Below are 19,711 nucleotides of genomic sequence, written 5' to 3'. Positions count from 1 at the left end.
CTCATCTCTTCTTACCTCTCTATTTCCTTTTTATTTCTTGAGTTTAATTATTTACTCTTTTTAGAGTTTCTTGCTAGTTCTATGATCCTCAAAAGATTTGGAAAGTTCATTTTGTATATGCAATACACCGCGGATAAGTCCTTAATGACAGTTATCTTACACAACTCATGAAATCTTTTTTGTTTGTAATTTCGTCAGCATTTACAATACCACTTTATGTACCGATTCTGAATCCAACCAATATAAATTTTTTTTGAAATTTATTACAAAATTATCATCGAATCACTATGTATATCGATTTTGGGTTAAATCTATATAGAAAGTCTTTAATTTTATTATCAAAATATCACTGATCATGTCCAATTTATATACTAGTTGAAACTATGACCCATATAAAATATCTTGTAATATTTACAAATATTAGTTCATTTATTATACCGAGTGGATTATAACTTAAATAAAAATTCATGTAAAAGGTTTTTTTGCACGTGTGATCGTGACTCTATTTATGTTACGAGATAATATAATAATAAAAAATATTCAATTATCTTAGTGATTTTCAAAATATATATACAAATGTATTCTATTAACCAAAAATACATAAAAGAAAAAAAAAACTCTATATTCATACTTAATCTCACTGGTGTTACTGATAACAGCATAATATCATAAACTACAGTGAGTAAATCATAACAATTTTTTTGTACTTAAAATATAATAAATGAATTATTTAAATATATTACACAACATGATATATTATATGACATATATCAATCAAACATCATTTTCACTCCATATAATACTGTAATATAAATTGTTTTTGGTTCACTATTATACAAAAAATACAAGAATTTTAAATTGTACCTCAATAATTAAGATAAGTTTGCGCATTATTAAACACCTTTTGAAAAACTTTTATTAACTATATCCCACTATAGACTAATAAATGACTATCATGAATTTATTAGAAGGTCGATCACCAACTTCCCAGGTGGTTTGTTGCACCTACTTTGTAATAACAACACATGCATTTCTCTCTAAATATATCATTTTACTCACTTTTTTGTATATTTTAAAAAGTAAATAGTGTGTTCATTAACACGTGAATATGTTTTTGTGTTCTTATTTAAAAAGAAATTGCTATATGTGATAAATTTATTAAATTAAATATAATTTTATGTATAAAATTTATATTTTTAAAATATACAAAGTTTAAATTCAATTTTAAATATATCTCTATTATTTCTTTTGAAATAGCTTAAATCAATAGATTTTTAAACCCCACATACAATAAAAGAATGCATGCATTATTTATGCGAATATTCAAACAATATCAGAGTGACACAGGAGACATAAATTGTTTTGACCACATATTAATTTTAGTCAACCTTGTTAGACTCAAAAATAAAATTGATGTGGAATAAACATTCCCTAAGAAGATTCAACTATATGCAAGCAAACATAAATGCCACATGCAATGAATTTTAAGATAAAATGTATATTTAAAACTTTAAAAATTTATCCTTAGAATTATTGTCATTAATTTTAAAAACTAAATCTTTTTTCAATTACTTGTATTATTTGTTTGTTTGATACGATTTTATTTTCTTGTGAAATATGATTAGTTATTATTAATTATATTTTTAAGATATAAATTCCAAATATAATTCGATCTTGCAAAAAATTATTCCTAAAGATATGTATGCACTTTTATATACTATAACTTTTTAATAAATATAAGATCTTCAACCCACCTTTTATATTAAAACATATACATATTGAGTAGAAATTAAATAATCTAATAATAGACCGAAGATAAATGACACGATAAATTCTAATAAACATATCATATCATAACGTACACGTCGTGAAATTAAATAGATATTAACCCGTTAACAATAAAATTTAATAAACAATAAATTTAAGTAGAGTGTGTTGATATTTACTAAAGAGTGTATTTTTACAGTTTTAAATAAACTTCGAATAATATCATATATTTCAGATTTATTGAATGTTTGAACACTTTTCTCATTGATATGCTCCCGTTCAAGTTTTTTTCTAATATGACATTTTATTGTCGTTAATTTTTTTTTTTCATAGTACACATTAAATATTTACGAATTAGGTGAAGATAAAATAATTAGAAAAAACAATAACTAATCTTAGTTATCTTACACTCTTAAATAAATAGATAAATAAAAACATTTTAACAGTGAGTAAATGAAAAAAAAGAAAGATATAAGTTTGAACTTTTAAAACAAGATAAGAAAATATGTTTGGATCTTTATGTCATTTTATATTCAAGTGATGTGAGTTATTAAGTCTTAGTCTGCACAACATTGATTAGTTGTCGTATTTGTCCTTTTGCAATAAATTTTGTGGTAGAAGTATATTCGAAAGGACATTCATTGTTTATTCTACCAATTTTTATTCAATATTTGTTCCACAGGATAACCACTATTTATGAGATGCAGACCTCAAAAGAAAACAAAAAAAATTATTAGCAAAAAGATATGAATTTGCACTCATTACTTAATGATATCACATGAGATAAAAGTTTTTTAAAAAATTAATTAAAAATCGATTTTAGTAGGCTAGCTGTAAAATATCACAAGAAAAAGATAAAATTATAATTGATAAACATAAAATATCACAAAATAAAAAAGTTATACAATATTACAAATTTCAATTCTTTTTAATAACCAATAAATTTGATTTTTTCTAAGATAAATATTAATAGTAACGGACAAAATAAATGTATAATTCTTAAATATTTGTTTTTATCTATGTTATAATTTCTTTAATTAATAATATCTGTCCAATCTCATTTTCTTCAATAGCTTATTATCAATTTTAGATAAATTCTCGCAGGTTTTTGAGATGAACATGACCTTTTGAAGTTCACGGACTAACCATTCTTTTCACTTGTTTTTACCAAAGTGTTGTGTTATGTGACCAATAATAATACCCTGATAAAAAGACTTACCCAAGTTTCTTCTTTTCTTACTGAACAAGTTCAATCTTATTCTCTTTCCTTTTCAACAAGTAAAGACAAAAGTTGATAAAATAATATCTAGTATATGTTCTTCTGGCTTTACAAAAGCAATAACCACTTTATTTATGTAAGATAAGGACAAGACATTTTTCTGATCTGGTAACAAGATAAGATAAAGACAATACATGACAACTTGCTACTTCTGTTGCATCAAATCTCACTCGTCCAATTTTGATTCCTCTGTGCCACTATTCAATCCAAAATCCAAAAAACCATGCCATGCATTTAATTCATAATATTTATGATTCTATATTTTATAAATCTTTCTACATCCATAACATAAACATTGTACAATAATGCGACTTTAAACAATCAAATCTCTACGTTCTATTACATATCACTCAAACACAAAACATAAGTCCCCCAGATACAAAATCCAACTTCTATACCTATTTGCTGGTTTTTGACAGAAAAATATTAAAATGTAGTAAGAATAGGATCACTAAGATACATGCATGCACACATTGTACTTTATTAATCAGACATATATGTCACTTTTCCAGCATGTTTTCAAACATGTTAGAAATCGAAGAATCGCGTCAAATGTGGAACAGAACATAGTATTCATGTGTTCACGTCGCAAACCGGAGATCCAAGAAGAGGAACCTGACCCACAATACCTTTCTTCAGACCCATCAACACATCACATTTCACATACAATCCATAATGTGCTGAGTTTATTTCACCAGCTTTCCACCTCAACCTTCCATACAACACAAGTTTCACATCCACCACTCCATAACTCTCGTCCATCACCAATCCATTCGTCACCTCCACCGACACGGGCACCGGCACGCCTCCGATCTCCGGCGACAGTGACACGGCGCTGTGCTTGTCCAGGAAGAGCGGTGGAAGCATGACATGCGGCGTGATGGGTTGGTTTCGGTAGGAAACGTAGGCCGAGAGCCTGTCGAAGTAAATGGAGACACGCCTGTTAGGGTTCCTTATGACGACGTTGAATTGCAAGGAGATGGATATGAGTGGCGGCGTTGTGGCGTTGAGGCCGTAGACGGCGGCGCTGGCCACCGTGAAACGCGGCTTGGTAGGGTGGTAGGCGAGCCATAGGATGAGGAGTATGATGCCAAGTAAGAGGAGGAAAACGGTGATGCAGATGCAGTGTTCACGTTTGGGTGCGTTGGGTTTGAAGCGTGAAGGTGTAGCTTTGTCCATGTGGTGGCGTTGATGGTGAGGAACTTTGCCAGGGAAACGGTAGTGTGTGTAATGGGTAGGGTTTGGATTAGGGTTAGGGTTATTAGGGTTATTAGGGATATGGTTGTGGTCTTCTTGATGCTGTATCTGCATTTCTGCCATGGGAGGAGTCGTTGAGACGTAGTTAAAGAAGTTGTGTGTGTGAGTGTTTGGTGTATCATATATGAGGATGGTTCTGTGGAAGTGGCAGCTACAAATGGTGGAGGTTGTGGAAATAGTGAAGAAGTGAAAAAGTGAAAGGAAATCCATATGAGACGGAATAATGAGGGAAACTTGGAATCAAAGCATGGGTGTGTTTCTCTTTTAGTTTTTTTAGATCATATCAATGGCTGATTATTGATCTCACTTGATGCTATGTGTTTTACTTTATTTTTTTTCCCTGTTTTATGCCTTGCTTTGTCTTTATCCAACTTCTTTTCTTTATTTGCTTTTACTAACGTAATGTGAATAACAAACCCGTAAGTTAACAATGAGACTCGTTTACATCTTTGTTAAAGAAAATGTTAGATGTAGTTGGATAGAAATAGGTACATATTTCATATTCAGAAAAACCAAAAGATATTGTATGGCACAATGAATAGTCTCATCATATAATTTGGAAGTTAAGATAAAATAAGTTTTTCTTTTTAAAATTTTTAAAACAGTTTTAGTTTAATAGTATTTTTTTCCTATATGTTCAATCTTCAGTCTCAATGTTCCACTTGGGTTGTCAGGTCTCGATTTTTGGTTTGGGTTGGCTTTTTTTAATTTATGACCTAGGTCCATCTCGACCTTAAATTTGGGTTGATCCGTTTTGACCTTAGGATCAACTTGATTGATATTGATCTTTGATCCGATTAATACCATCAACTTGATATACAACTTGTTTTGTCCTTCAACTAGATCGAGCCTATCTCAACCTTTAGCCTGAGAAGGCCATTTTTTTACCTTCGATTAACGATGGTCTGTCTTGACCTTTGGCTTGAGACGACTTGACTCAGGTTGAAGGTGTTGCTTTTAAGAGTTAATTAAAGTGTTTGTAGTGGAACCAAGCCCACTTTGACCATTATCCTAACCCACTTGAGAATAAACTTTGGAGGTTGGACTTCATTTTGTCCCTCATTTAGACCCCCTAAAATGGGACTTATTCGAAGGTGGGTTAAGGCTGATCCATGGATCAAATTGACAACTCTAATAAGGATTCAATTATTTCTCAATTCATTTTGACTTAATATGTTTCCTATATTATTTTAAAGAATTCAATATGTAGTATTAATAATATTATTTCGAGATGACCACTATAAGAAAATTGCATATTTCGACGGGCACTATCCGTTAGTAATAGCAAAAAAATTTCGTTACTAGCATACAAAAATCCATTTGTAAAGTGCTCATTGGTAAACTTTACCGACAGGCCACAAATCTGTCGATAATTAGTAACAAGCCACAAATCTATAATAACAATAAGACAAACCACAAATCCGTCAGTAAATAATCGTTGGTAATTACTAATAGATTCTGATTATCGATAACATTTGTTGATAAATTGCATGATCATTCTTCCTTGTCTTCTTTTTCCTTTATTTCTTCACTTTTTACTCCTCTCCTCATAGTTGTCAAATCGCCACGCCACCACCATTGGCGGAAGTACGAAGGGACAAGGGGGAGCCGCAACCATTTTTTTATATATTTTATTTTCTATGTATTTAAAAAATAATTTTTATAAATTATTATTTTATTTATATTAATTGATTTTTATTTTATTTTATTTTCTATATATTTAAAAAAATATATTTATATATTATTACTTTATTTATATATTATTACCTTATTTATATTAATTTATTTTGAAAAATCTTTTTTAAAATTTAAAAATTATGTTTTTTTCTAATATAATTTCTTAAACTTTTTTATTTGGTTTCTTTCTTCCGTGCCTTCATCTCTCTCTCCCGTTTTATTTTCATCTCAATTTTGACCATCAATTCCTTATTATTTTTAAAATCAAATTGCACTAGGACAAAATTGAAGAGTTAAGGAACATTTTGGATCGAACAATTTCTTCTTTTGAGTAAGTTCATCTTTTCCTTTTTATTTTTGAAGCAATATGTTTATCTATTGTATGTGGCTTTTCTACGCTCTAGACATATCTTTATCTGTTAGAGATCATAAAATCATGCTTTAATTGTTGATCAAACTCTTCTTTATGTAGATAGAGTTATTTTAGGCTTTGAAGTTGTGTAAGGGAAGAACAAGATTAGGAATCTACTCTAAGGTAAGGGAAGCTAATCATTTAGAAGTTATTAATTTTCTTAAAATATTGAGTCTTGCTTTTAAGATTTAATTTGGGGTATTCATAATTTTATCTTTTTGTAAATAGGTGAGAGGTGAAAACTTTATATTAGAAAAATTATGATAAAGAGTAAAATAATTGATTCTTTTTTCAAGAGGAATGCTTGTGATGAAGATGAAAAAAGTACATCTACGTCATCTAAAACTGAGAAACTTCATGAGAATTCAAATATTGAAGAAAACGAAAAATAACTCTCTAAGGTTCCTAAAGTTACATATAATGAATTTGAAAATGCTTTAGAACGTGATCCGGGAAAGCGTCTTCAAATTTGGCAATACCCACCAAATTAAATTGATGAGGTACAAAGGGCTTATCTAAAATGGGGTTCATATCAAATGCGTCTAGAAGATTATTCATTGTTATATTATTTAGATTCTATTGTTTAGATTCTATTGTCATGAGTGCTTATTTTGAATAAAAAAATTGATGTAAAGAAATTATTATTTTTTAATTAAAAGAAATTAATTTTTTTAATTAAAAATAATAATTTATATATAACAAATATAATTTGGCCCCCCTAGAATTTTTGGTCAAGTTCCACCACTAGCCACCACTATCACCTTTAGGTCATCCTCATCTTCCTCTTTCCTCTTCTTCTTCCTCCACCTTCTTCTCTATCTCTAGCAACCACCATTATCAACATCCTCCACCTACACGTTACCAACGACCCTCTGTGTCACTAAGAGCCATTGTCGCCTCACCATCTCCTCCTCCTCTACCTCCACTTTCACCTCTTGTTATTTTCCTCTTCCTCCTCCTCCTCTCTTATTCTTCTTCTTCTCATATTTTTCTCACTCATCTCTCTTTAATATACATAAAACTTCATCAAATGGGGCGAGGAAATTTGTCACCCAAATTATTGATAGATTTATCGATTAAATGAGTTTGTCGGTAATTGTGATGATAAAGTAATGACAGAACTATTTGTCAATAATAATAATTATAATTTACTGATTAATCTTTTCAACAAATTTTACAAATGAATACGAAAGAATATCAATAAATTAAAATATAAAATCTGACAAAAGAATTTGTCGATAAATTAAGTTTATCGATAAATTTATTATCATCAGTATTATTCTGTCAGTAGTGAAACTGACATATGTTAATACAATCACCCACTCTTTTTACACATTTATTGTTCAATCCAAGAATAAAATGAACTAAATGATGTTAATGATATAATATGAGCGATCACATTGAATCTTCGTTAAAAATGTAGGAGTCACAGTAAAAAAACAAAGAAAGAAAAAAATTAAATCATCACATGGTAGAAACAAAAAATACTGTTAAACCATTTTTAATATAACTTTAAATCGAAAAAAACAATCCTGATAACTTAATATTTTAATGAAAAATCATATATAAGAATATTTTTTAAAGGTTAAAATACTCTCTTAGCCCATGTTTTTGTTGAAAAATCTCAAATAGGTCCTAAGATTTTTTTTAGTCTCAATTAGGTCCATATTTTTGAAAATGTGTAACAATTAGGTCCATTCCGTTAGTATAGAGTTAACGGTGTTAAGGATATGCCACGTGTCAGCTTCTCATGTTTTGAATTTTTTTATTTTTTTTAATTTTTTTTTAATTATTCATGCCATGTGTCACATCAATATTGTGCCACGTGTCAAGTCAGTAAGATGACACGTGTCAAGTCATTGTTTGAATATCAATTTGGTCCATATATTTGTTATTTTAATTATATTTCAGTCCAGTTTTTTTTAATTTTCAATTTCATTCTTTCCAAATTGAGATCAAATTTAACTTTTATATAAATTCTATAATGATATTTTATTAAACATTTTAATAATATTAAGTTTATTTTATATTTTGTTTTAAAATTTTAAAATATTTATTTTAACTTGTTACAAAATTGTTTTGAATAATTTATATACAAATGTTAGAGTTGGTTTAAAATTAACAATTTTATAAATAAAAATATAAAATTTTAAAACAATTTTGAAAAAAGTTAAAATAAATATATTTAAAAAATTTTAAAAAAATGGACTGAAATGTAATAAAAATAACAAATATATGGACCAAATTGAGATTCAGACAATGATTTGACACGTGGCACCTTACTGACTTGACACGTGGCACAATATTGACGTGACACGTGTCAAGTCATTGTTTGAATATCAATTTGGTCCATATATTTGTTATTTTAATTATATTTCAGTTCATTTTTTTTTAATTTTCAATTTCATCCTTTCCAAATTGAGATCAAATTTAACTTTTATATAAATTTTATAATGATATTTTATTAAACATTTTAATAATATTAAGTTTATTTTATATTTTGTTTTAAAATTTTAAAATATTTATTTTAACTTGTTACAAAATTGTTTTAAATAATTTATATACAAATGTTAGAGTTGGTTTAAAATTAACAATTTTATAAATTTAAATATAAAATTTTAAAACAATTTTGAAAAAAGTTAAAATAAATATATTTAAAAAATTTTAAAAAAATGGACTGAAATGTAATAAAAATAACAAATATATGGACCAAATTGAGATTCAGACAATGATTTGACACGTGGCACCTTACTGACTTGACACGTGGCACAATACTGACGTGATACGTGGCATGAATAATTTTCAAAAGAAAATCAAAAATTTTAAAAAAAATTTTTAAAAAAATTCAAAAAAATGTGGAGCTGACACGTGACACATCTTTAACACCGTTAACTCTATACTAACGGAATGAGCCTAATTGTTACATATTTTCAAAAATATGGACCTAATTGAGACTAAAAAAAATCTTAGGACCTATTTGAGATTTTTCAACAAAAACATGGACCAATGGAGTATTTTAACCTTTTTTAAATAATAATCAAACTTGATATTGAAAAATGATCATAATTTTTAAATGAAAATAAAAACATTTAATTAAATTGAGATTAAATTAAAATAAAATAATAACTATATACTAAAAGTAAAATAGTGACAGTGACATATTCATGTGACAATTATTTGATAAAAGAAATGAACTGTTTACGCATTTGAAGGTTCAATTATTAATGCATGAAAAGAACAACTTAAACGTGGATTGATGATATACGAGATTTGCATGTAGGTTGCATTTTATTCACTTATTCTCTTGTGATCCCAAATCACAGACACCTCAACAAGAAACAACTAATGAATTTATTATTGACATTTAAAAGGCAGAATGATTTAATGTAGAAAGGACACATGAATTTAATGCATTATGCACATAAGAATCAGTTTTCCCCATTGGAAATATTTGGGTCAATATAAAGAAGTGTTATTCTAACAAATAAATGATAATGAACAAGTTTAACATTATATACCTTTGAAAGTAAGGTAAATCAGTCAAATTATTGGTAAAGTATTTAGTTACAAATTATTAATTATGTGTTGAAATTATCGTTTATTAAATTGAAAAAAAAGAGTTCAGCTTTAAGTTAGATTTTATTAATTAAATAAATTAAATTTTAATTTTAAAAATTTGTCACGAAAGATTGACATAACTAGTTTATATATGATATATTATATATTTAAATATTTTATAATATAGTGTTATTTAGGTTTCATTGAGATGGTAACACACTTGATTTAAAAATTATGTTCTTAATTGAGTTGCACTTATATAAAATACTAACTTTTTTCTAATATATGGATAATTTTTTCTGAGAAATTATACATATATTTTATTAGTATTAGTATTTAAATAATTTTTAGATAATATATTGTTAAACTTGAAAAACGATTTAATTAAGAAAGTTTTCATAAAAATAAAGTTAATTAAAGTTACAAAGGAGTTAAACCAGTTAAACTCAAGCTTAATATATTTTTAAAGGTTAAATATGTTTTTGGTCGTGTAACTTTTAGTGAATTTTGAAATTAGTCTATTTTGAAATTTCGGATTAATTTAGTCATTCATCTTTCGAAATACGTATATTTAGTCATTCATCTTTCGAACTACTTAAATTTAGTCCTTTAAATCAAATTTTGTTAAGTTTATTTGACATTTCAAGTACTTTTCATAATAGTATTTAACTTAACATTAAAGAAAAAATGTGTCAAACAATATAAACAACTCAAATACAATTCTGAAATGCGTACGAAACATCAAATAAACCTAACAAAATTTGATTAAAATGACTAAATCCACGTATTTCGAAAGATGAAAAACAAAATTGGTTCAAAGTTTCGAAATGGACTAATTCCAAAATTCACTGAAAATTAAGGGACAAAAACATATTTAACCCTATTTTTAATATATCAAACTCAAGTTCCTAATTATGATTGATTGAAACAAGTTATTTTACAAGCAGACAAATCTCAAGAAGTTGACTCGATCTGATTTGTTTGCACCCTTAAGTTAGAGAATAATCAATGCAAGATAGCATTGAAAACATTTATTAATTAACTTAAACTTGTTTTAACTAAGTAATTTTGAGTTCAATTCAAATATTAAACGCAAAAAACTGTGTTGAGTAATTTGTTGTCTATACTGGTGAGTCTCTATCAGTAGATAAGATTTAAGAATATTAATTAATTAATTTGTAAATTTTAGTCCATTAATATCTTCATGTGTAAGCATTCACTATCAGCTTTCTGGCTACTTTTATCATTCAATCTCAAAAGTCAAAACAAGCCTCATTAGATTGGAGCCTAGCCAAGACTTCACTTCTTGCTCATGTAGGCTCTTCATTGGAATTTTCTTATAATAAAAAACTTAAAATGTGAAAGGGTAAATCACCATTGTGTTTTCGTTTATGATAAAATAACTTATGCATTGGTTTAATTGTTATTCTATCACAAATTTTATAATAATTATTGATAGTGATTCTTTTTATCGGTAGGTCATATAATTGGAAATATATAATTATTATACTCTTAAAGGAAGTTTGGCAATAGATAAACTTTTCGTATTAGTTTTAGGAATCGCGAATCCGTAAAATGCTTCAAATCTATTTGGTTAATGAGATGTAGTACACAAAATATTCACATACATGATTTCTTAAATACAAGTATTATTCATTAAAATACTCTCTCCATTTCGGGTTTTTCTCCTTTGCACCTCCAAAATTTCTTTTACACCTCCAATTCCAATATATATATTTTACATCCGAAAGTCTAAAATGTAATGTCGACTTTCGAAAGTATTTTTTATTGGAAATCAACATCTGAAAACAATTTTGTTGATTTGATTATGAGTAAGAAGAAAGATCCCTCCATTTCTTTTCTTGTTAGGTCTTTAATATTATCTTGCAGGAACAAAGAAATATAATAAAATAAATTATTCTAATAAAATAGTTGTAAACTTTCTTTTTTTATCTGTTTTTCTCTCCATATAAATACATGTGTAAATTTTGGCAATAACTGTGACATTCCATTTTGATAGATTACACTACTAAATAAAGTATCACACTGTTATAATAACGAGAAGCACTTAGATGAACAAAAACGATAGAAAAGTTAACTGTTACAGTCATCCAGAAGTATAATGTGAAAACAAATTTAGGCATACCACCATGCCATAGGCAACTTAATAGAAAGTTAACAGTTCTACAAAAGGCGATGCTCCTCTAGAGCATGAGGTTACAAAAGGCACTTAGGGCCATAGACCAACCCTGAGAATCACATAGACAGATCCCTTAAGCTGCACCACTGCTACCACCGGGCCTACTCCCAGAATTTCCTCCATCTGCTCCCACCAAGGGTGATCATCGCAAAAGAGAAAACACCACAAACACAAAACAGAAATGCAAGGGTAAGCTAGTGTAATTTAATTTTTATCATGATACAACGAACAAATACTTAAATATACTTTAGCATGCAACACAACAGGCACAGAACATCATGTTATAGCAAACAAGCAGGACACTATGACTCAATTATCCGGATAAATATATCAAGATCGGATTCACTGGACGCTTGCACTTGTGGTGGCCTCTACTGCTTTGCAGAGCCATTGCCAATGGGTTTCACCCTACCACGCACAAGGTTAGCCTTTAAACGTCTAAGGCCATTATCCTGCCATAGACTAGGGCCTCCCGCTACTCTCACCACTTGGGTCAGCTTGCTCTACTTGAGACTCGCTGACCCTTTAGAGCTTCGGGATGCAATCCTTACTTGAATCCATATCTTAACATATACACTACACACCACCATGAAGTCTCCCCATGGGACTCATGGAATTACGCCTATCTCACAATCAGAATCATGTTCCTCATACAATTCCCCAGCTCATTTTGGTCCTTTATCCAATTCTCACGTCAAGTTACTACGAACCCACAATCCATGATAAACCACATACCAATCATGCCAATTAAACTCACAAAATTCAAACACCCAAGCATATTTATGTACATCTTATTTAGGAAGGATAACCTAACCAAGGCATGCAACAGACCATTCAAACAACTAGGAAAACAGAGCACGCCTTCGCGGACTCGCTCAGGCGAGATGCTGTCCTCACAGAAACAGCGAATTCTCGCCCAGGCGAGACGCGCAACAGTGGAGGTTTCACGAGATCTCGCTCAGGCGAGGCCTTCTCGCCTGAGCGAGACTAGGCGTCGCTCAGAAACGAAAATGGCCGCCTAGGCGAGTTCTCGAGGCAAAACCTTAAGCAAAAGCCCTGTTATTCTCGCCTAGGCGAGACGAGCTCGCTTGGGCGAGATTAACAGGTCTCACCACTGTCAACACACATGCAGTAGCGAAAACAGCCCAGATCAACACCCAAAACACATGCAACTCAGTTTCATTCAATTAAACAGGCTTCTCAAGCTTATAAACATGGAACACACCAACAAGACACCCAACAACAAAATGAACGGTTAAATCTAGTTTCCCTTACCTCTATATTGAGCACCAAAAGCAAACCGATCTGAACTAAGGGGTACTACAGCCCCAGGAATGAGCTGAAACATGGCAAAAGGGACAAAACGAAGTCAAGAAACTTAACCCCAACTTGACCCACGCGTTTTAAATGGAGTGAAGAGGAGAAGGAACGGACCAGGAGCTCTAAAGCTCAGCTTACCTGGAAAAAGAGGGAGTTTTTGCTAACTTGAAGACGTAAGGATGGTGTGCCCTAGCAGAGCACCTTGCTTGAGATGAAGAGAGGGAACAGAAGCTGGTTTCTGAAAATGGAACAAAAATGAAGGGGTTAGGGGTCCTACTGAAGGGCTGGCCTTGGGCCTACGAATAGGCCAGGCCCAAACACACATAAGACTGAAAAATGGGGTTTACATTATCTCCCCAACAACAAAAATTTTTCGTCCTCAAAAAATTAGACTTACCAGAACAGATGTGGGTATGAACTCCTCATGTCCTCCTCAAGTTCCCAAGTCGAGTCACCCGTCCTCTGGTCCCATATGACCTTCACAAGACTGGTGGCTTTTCCCTTGCACTCCTTCACTTGGCGGTCCTCTATAGCCACAAGCTGTACCACTACTCTGAGATCTTCCCTGACTTGCACATCCTCTGCCTCCAAGACATGCGATGGGTCAAACACGTACTTCCGTAGCTACGACACATGGAAGACTGGGTGTAGATTAGCCAACTGGGGTGGCAATGCAATCTCATAAGCCACAGGCCCTATCCTCCTCAAGATCTGATATGGACCCAGAAACTTAGGAGACAGCTTCCTTGAGTGGATAGCCCTCCCCACACCAGTGGTTCGGGTCACTCTCAAGAACACATGTTCCCCAACCTCAAACTCTAGGGGTCTTTTCCTTCGGTCTGCATAGGCTTTCTGCCGACTCTGAGATGCTCGCAACCTGTCTCTCACTAATTGCACCTTCTCTGTGGTCTGTTGCAACAACTCTGGTCCAACCAAAATTGACTCACCGTGCTGGTACCAACACAAGGGAGTCCTACATCTCCTCCCATACAAAGCCTCATAAGGCGCCATCCCTATACTCGCTTGGTAACTGTTGTTATAGGTAAACTCCACCAGCGGTAACACCTCGTCCCAACTGCCAAGGTGATCCAAGATACAAGTCCTCAGCAAGTCCTCCAAGGACTGAATCACCCTCTCTGACTGGCCATCCGTCTGAGGATGATAAGCGGAACTCATCCTCAGCCTGCTACCCATAGCCTCCTGAAGTGTCTGCCAGAACCTGGAAGTGAACCGGGGGTCTCTGTCAGACACTATGCTACTAGGCACTCCATGAAGTCTCACTATCTCTCGGATGTAGAGCTGGGCCAACTTGGTCATAGACATTCTGAGATTCACTGCCAAGAAGTGAGCACTCTTCGTTAGCCGATCCACCACCACCCAAATAGCATCATGCCCTCTCACGGTGCGAGGCAAGTGGGTAACAAAATCCATGGCTATGTTATCCCACTTCCACACCGGAATATCTAAGGGCTGGAGCGTTCCACCAGGTTTCTGATGCTCCACCTTAGCCTTTTGACAAGTCAAACAGGCCGATACGAATTGTGCAACCTCCTTTTTCATGCCTTGCCACCAGAAGTTCTCCTTGAGGTCTTGGTACATCTTAGTCATGCCAGGATGCAGACTAAGAAGACTCTTGTGTCCTTCCTCAAGGACCAACTTCCTCAACTCCACATCATCTGGTACACAGACCCTGCCTCTGAACCGCAGCACACCATCACTACCCAAGGCAAACTCCTTGGCCTGATCCGACCCCAGTAGTTCTTTCACCTTCTGCAGACTAACATCCCTTGCTTGCCTCTCCCTGATTAGGCCCAGAAAGTCACTAGATATGAACAAGGTGCTACACCTAATGAATTCCGGCTCTAACTCAAATTGTAGCTTCATGTCTCTGAAGCTCTCTAACAACTCCATCTCTTTTATCATCAAGTATGCCACATGCACGGTCTTCCTGCTCAGTGCGTCTGCCACCACATTCGCCTTCCCTGGGTGGTAGAGAAGCTCGAAGTCATAGTCCTTCAAAAACTTTATCCACCGCCTCTGCCTCATATTCAGCTCTTTTTGATCAAAGAGGTACTTCAAGCTCTTGTGGTCACTAAACACACGGAACTGTGCACCATACAAGTAGTGCCTCCAGATTTTCAAAGCAAAAACCACCGCTGCTAACTCTAGGTCATGAGTGGGGTAGTTCTTCTCATGAACCTTCAACTGCCTTGAAGCATAGGCCACCACCTTCCTCTCCTGCATCAAGACACACCCAAGACCCTGATGAGAGGCATCACAATAAACCTCAAAGGGTTTACTCACATCTGGGATTACCAACACTGGGGCACTCGTCAGCCTCTGCTTAAGCTCCCTGAAGCTCTCCTCACACCTATCCGTCCATGCAAACGGTTGGTCCTTCCTGGTTAGCTGTGTCAGGGGTGCCACTATCTTGGAGAACCCCTCTATAAATCTCCTGTAGTAGCCAGCCAAACCCACAAAGCTCCGAATCTCAATCACTGACTTGGGACATTCCCACTGTATCACGGCCTCTACCTTAGCTGGATCCACAGCTATACCCTGAGCTGATATCACGTGCCCCAAGAACTGCACCTCCCTCATCCAGAAGTCGCACTTTGACAACTTGGCAAACAGTTGTTTCTCCCTCAAGATACTAAGCACTACTCTCAGATGCTCGGCATGTTCCTCATGCGTCTTGGAATAGATGAGAATGTCGTCTATGAAGACCACGACAAACTTATCTAGAAACGGACGGAAGATCCGGTTCATGTAGTCCATGAACAAAGCCGGGCATTAGTCACACCGAATGGCATGACAACATACTCGTAATGCCCGTATCTGGATCTGAAAGCAGTCTTCTCAACATCTCCTGCCTTCACCAGAATCTAATGATAACCTGACCGAAGATCAATCTTGAAGAACATCGACGCCCCATGCAACTGATCTATCAAATCATCTATTCTCGGCAAGGGGTACTTGTTTTTGATAGTCAGCTTGTTCAGCTGCCTATAATCCACACACAGCCTCGAGTCGCCATCCTTCTTCTTTACCAATAAGATAGGCGCTCCCCACGGCGAAGCACTCAGCCGTATAAACTGTTTCTCTAGCAATCCCTCTATCTGTTTCTTCAACTCCACCAACTCCGCTGGGGCCATGCGATAAGGAGCTATCGACACAGGGCTGGCTCCCGGTACCAAGTCTATGGAGAACTCAACTTCTCTCCTCGGGGGCAAACCTGGTACCTCTTCGGGGAACACATCTTCAAATTCCCTGACCACTGGTATCACAGTGATCCTCTCTTCCTTCTCAACCTCCATCTTGGCAAAAACCATAAAGCACTGTGCGCCGCCCTGGATTTCCTTCATAACCCCATGAGAAGACAACAACTCAGGCTCCTCTGAGTTTGAGAACAACAGCTTCTTCTCCCGACAGTCTATGAAAACATGATTGGCGGAGAGTCAATCCATTCCCAAGATCACATCAAGCCCTTGCAGAGGGAGGCATATAAGATTGACTTTGTATACGCGCCCCTCTACCTCAACTGGATATCTAGCACACACAGAGGAAGTCCTAACCAACCCAGATGCCGGGGTAGATACCACGAGGACAAACGGTAGCTCACACACCGGCAGACCCAACTCCCGCACACAAGACTCTGACACAAATGAGTGTGTCGCTCCAGAATCAAAAAGCACGCAACAAGACTTTCCAGATATCACACAACAATCGATCACAAGGTTACCTGAACCTGCTGCCTCTGACCCGGTCATCGCAAAAACCCTGCCTGTAGCCTGAGGCCTGCTGCCTCCCCTCCTCTACTGAGTCTGACCAGAAGTTTGGCTCGGAGCCTGTGGTGAAGGTCGTGCAACTGTCCTCCTCAGAGTGGGACAATCTCTACCAAAGTGGCCCTCCCTGCCACAGTGGTTGCATCTGCAAAACCCGGATAGCTGTGGGCAGAAACTTTTCACATGCGATCCTCCGCAGTGGTGGCACTGTATCCTGCTAGGTGGGGAAGAAAAACCTCTAGACCCCTGTGGCTGTGGATGAGGCCTAGCATAAGGCTTCTTCTTTTCTTCAACTCGTGGCCTGGACCCAGATGGTCCGCTAACTCTCTGATGTGACTGCTGCTGGGCTTCTACCTCTACCTTCATACGCTCCATGACCCTGGCCTTTTCTACCAAGGCCGCAAAGTCCTTGATGGACAGCGGGGCCACCATCAAGCGGATGTCTCCTCTAAGACCATTCTCAAACTTCCTGCAGCGCCACTCCTCATCGAGCGGCATGGTGTAGAAACGTCCCAGATGCTTGAATCTCTCGGCGTACTCAGCTACTGATTTGTTCCCCTGTGTCAGCTGGAGGAACTCTACCTCCTTAGCGTACCTCACGCTATCAGGGAAATACTCTGAAAGAAACCTCCTCCTGAAGGCTTCCCATGTGATATTCTCATGCCTCTCCTCCATCACTAGCCTCATACTAGCCCACCAATGCTCTACCTCTCCTGTGAGCATGTAGACAGTGAAAGCAAGCCTGCTCTCATCGGGGCACCTCTTGGCATCAAAGATGCGCTCCATATCCTTCATCCACTGGTCCGCCTGATCGGGACTCGACTTGCCATCAAACTTGGCGGGGCGGTGCTTCAAGAAGTCTTCCAAACTCCATTCAGGGGGTGGAGGTTGGGGATGAGGACCATGCATCTGAGCACCAGCAGCATTCTCCCCTAACTGACGGAGAGCATCCACATGCTGCCTCTGAGCGTCCTCTGCAGCCTGCCTAGCAGCTTCCATCTGCTGCATCATGAAGTTCTGCTGCTCAAGAGAGGCTTCCTGGCGCTGCATCGCCGCCTCATGCTGCTGCAACATGGCATTGCTTTGCTGGGTCAAAGTAGCAGCCATGGCCTCGATCGCCCTAGCCAGATCTTGCCCATCGCCCTGAGGGGGTGGAGGAGGAGCGATACGCGGGGGTGCCATAACACTGGACAAGCAGAAGAACCATCAGAACTTGGTTAGACTTGAAACCCATCTAAACACGACAAGAAACACACAACGAAAGCTAAGCAAACACATAGCCCACAGACACTTAGGAACGAAGGCTCTGATACCATAAAAATGTGACATCCCATTTTAATAGATTACACTACTAAATAAAGTATCACACAGTTATAATAACGAGAAGCACTCAGATGAACAAAAACGATAGAAAAGTTAACTGTTACAGTCATCCAGAAGTATACAGTGAAAACAAATTTAGGCATACCACCATGCCATAGGCAACCTAATAGAAAGTTAACAGTTCTACAAAAGGCGATGCTCCTCTAGAGCATGAGGTTACAAAAGGCACTTAGGGCCATAGACCAACCCTGAGAATCACATAGACAGATCCCCTAAGCTGCACCACTGCTACCACCGGGCCTACTCCCAAAATTTCCTCCATCTGCTCCCACCAAGGGTGATCATCGCAAAAGAGAAAACACCATCAACACAAAACAAAAATGCAAGGGTAAGCTAGTGTAATTTAATTTTTATCATGATACAATGAACAAATACTTAAATATACTTTAGCATGCAACACAACAGGCACAGAACATCATGTTATAGCAAACAAGCAGGACACTATGACTCAATTATCCGGATAAATATATCAAGATTGGATTCACTAGACGCTTGCACTTGTGGTGGCCTCTACTGCTCTACAGAGCCATTGCCAATGGGTTTCACCCTACCATGCACAAGGTTAGCCTTTAAACGTCTAAGGCCATTATCCTGCCATAGACTAGGGCCTCCCGCTACTCTCACCACTTGGGTCAGCTTGCTCTACTTGAGACTCGCTGACCCTTTAGAGCTTCGGGATGCAATCCTTACTTGAATCCATATCTTAACATATACACTACACACCACCATGAAGTCTCCCCATGGGACTCATGAAATTACGCCTATCTCACAATCAGAATCATGTTCCTCATACAATTCCTCAGCTCATTTTGGTCCTTTATCCAATTCTCACGTCAAGTTACTACGAACCCACAATCCATGATAAACCACATACCAATCATGCCAATTAAACTCACAAAATTCAAACACCCAAGCATATTTATGTACATCTTATTTAGGAAGGATAACCTAACCAAGGCATGCAACAGACCATTCAAACAACTAGGAAAACAGAGCACGCCTTTGCGGACTCGCTCAGGCGAGATGCTGTCCTCACAGAAACAGCGAATTCTCGCCCAGGCGAGACGCGCAAC

At 35.5% G+C, this 19,711-nt stretch overlaps 1 protein-coding gene across 1 annotated transcript; it reads right to left on the bottom strand.

The window, feature by feature from the left end:
* Window positions 1-3,167: 3,167 nt before the first annotated feature.
* LOC114166317 (NDR1/HIN1-like protein 12) lies at window positions 3,168-4,525 on the bottom strand. The gene has a single exon (XM_028051031.1). It carries the CDS (start codon window positions 4,511-4,513, stop codon window positions 3,620-3,622), a length of 894 nt encoding a protein of 297 aa, XP_027906832.1. The 5' UTR covers window positions 4,514-4,525; the 3' UTR covers window positions 3,168-3,619.
* Between the last annotated feature and the right edge of the window lie 15,186 nt (window positions 4,526-19,711).

Source organism: Vigna unguiculata, chromosome 10, assembly GCF_004118075.2.
Source record: "Vigna unguiculata cultivar IT97K-499-35 chromosome 10, ASM411807v1, whole genome shotgun sequence".
NCBI classification, from domain to species: Eukaryota; Viridiplantae; Streptophyta; class Magnoliopsida; order Fabales; family Fabaceae; genus Vigna; species Vigna unguiculata.
Note: the sequence above shows the minus strand (reverse complement) of the source record. Positions and strands in the feature narration are given on the sequence as shown.

Excerpts from the sequence above, each read along its gene's own strand:
- LOC114166317 (XM_028051031.1), bottom strand. The coding sequence starts at position 4,513 with ATGGATTTCCTTTCACTTTTTCACTTCTTCACTATTTCCACAACCTCC.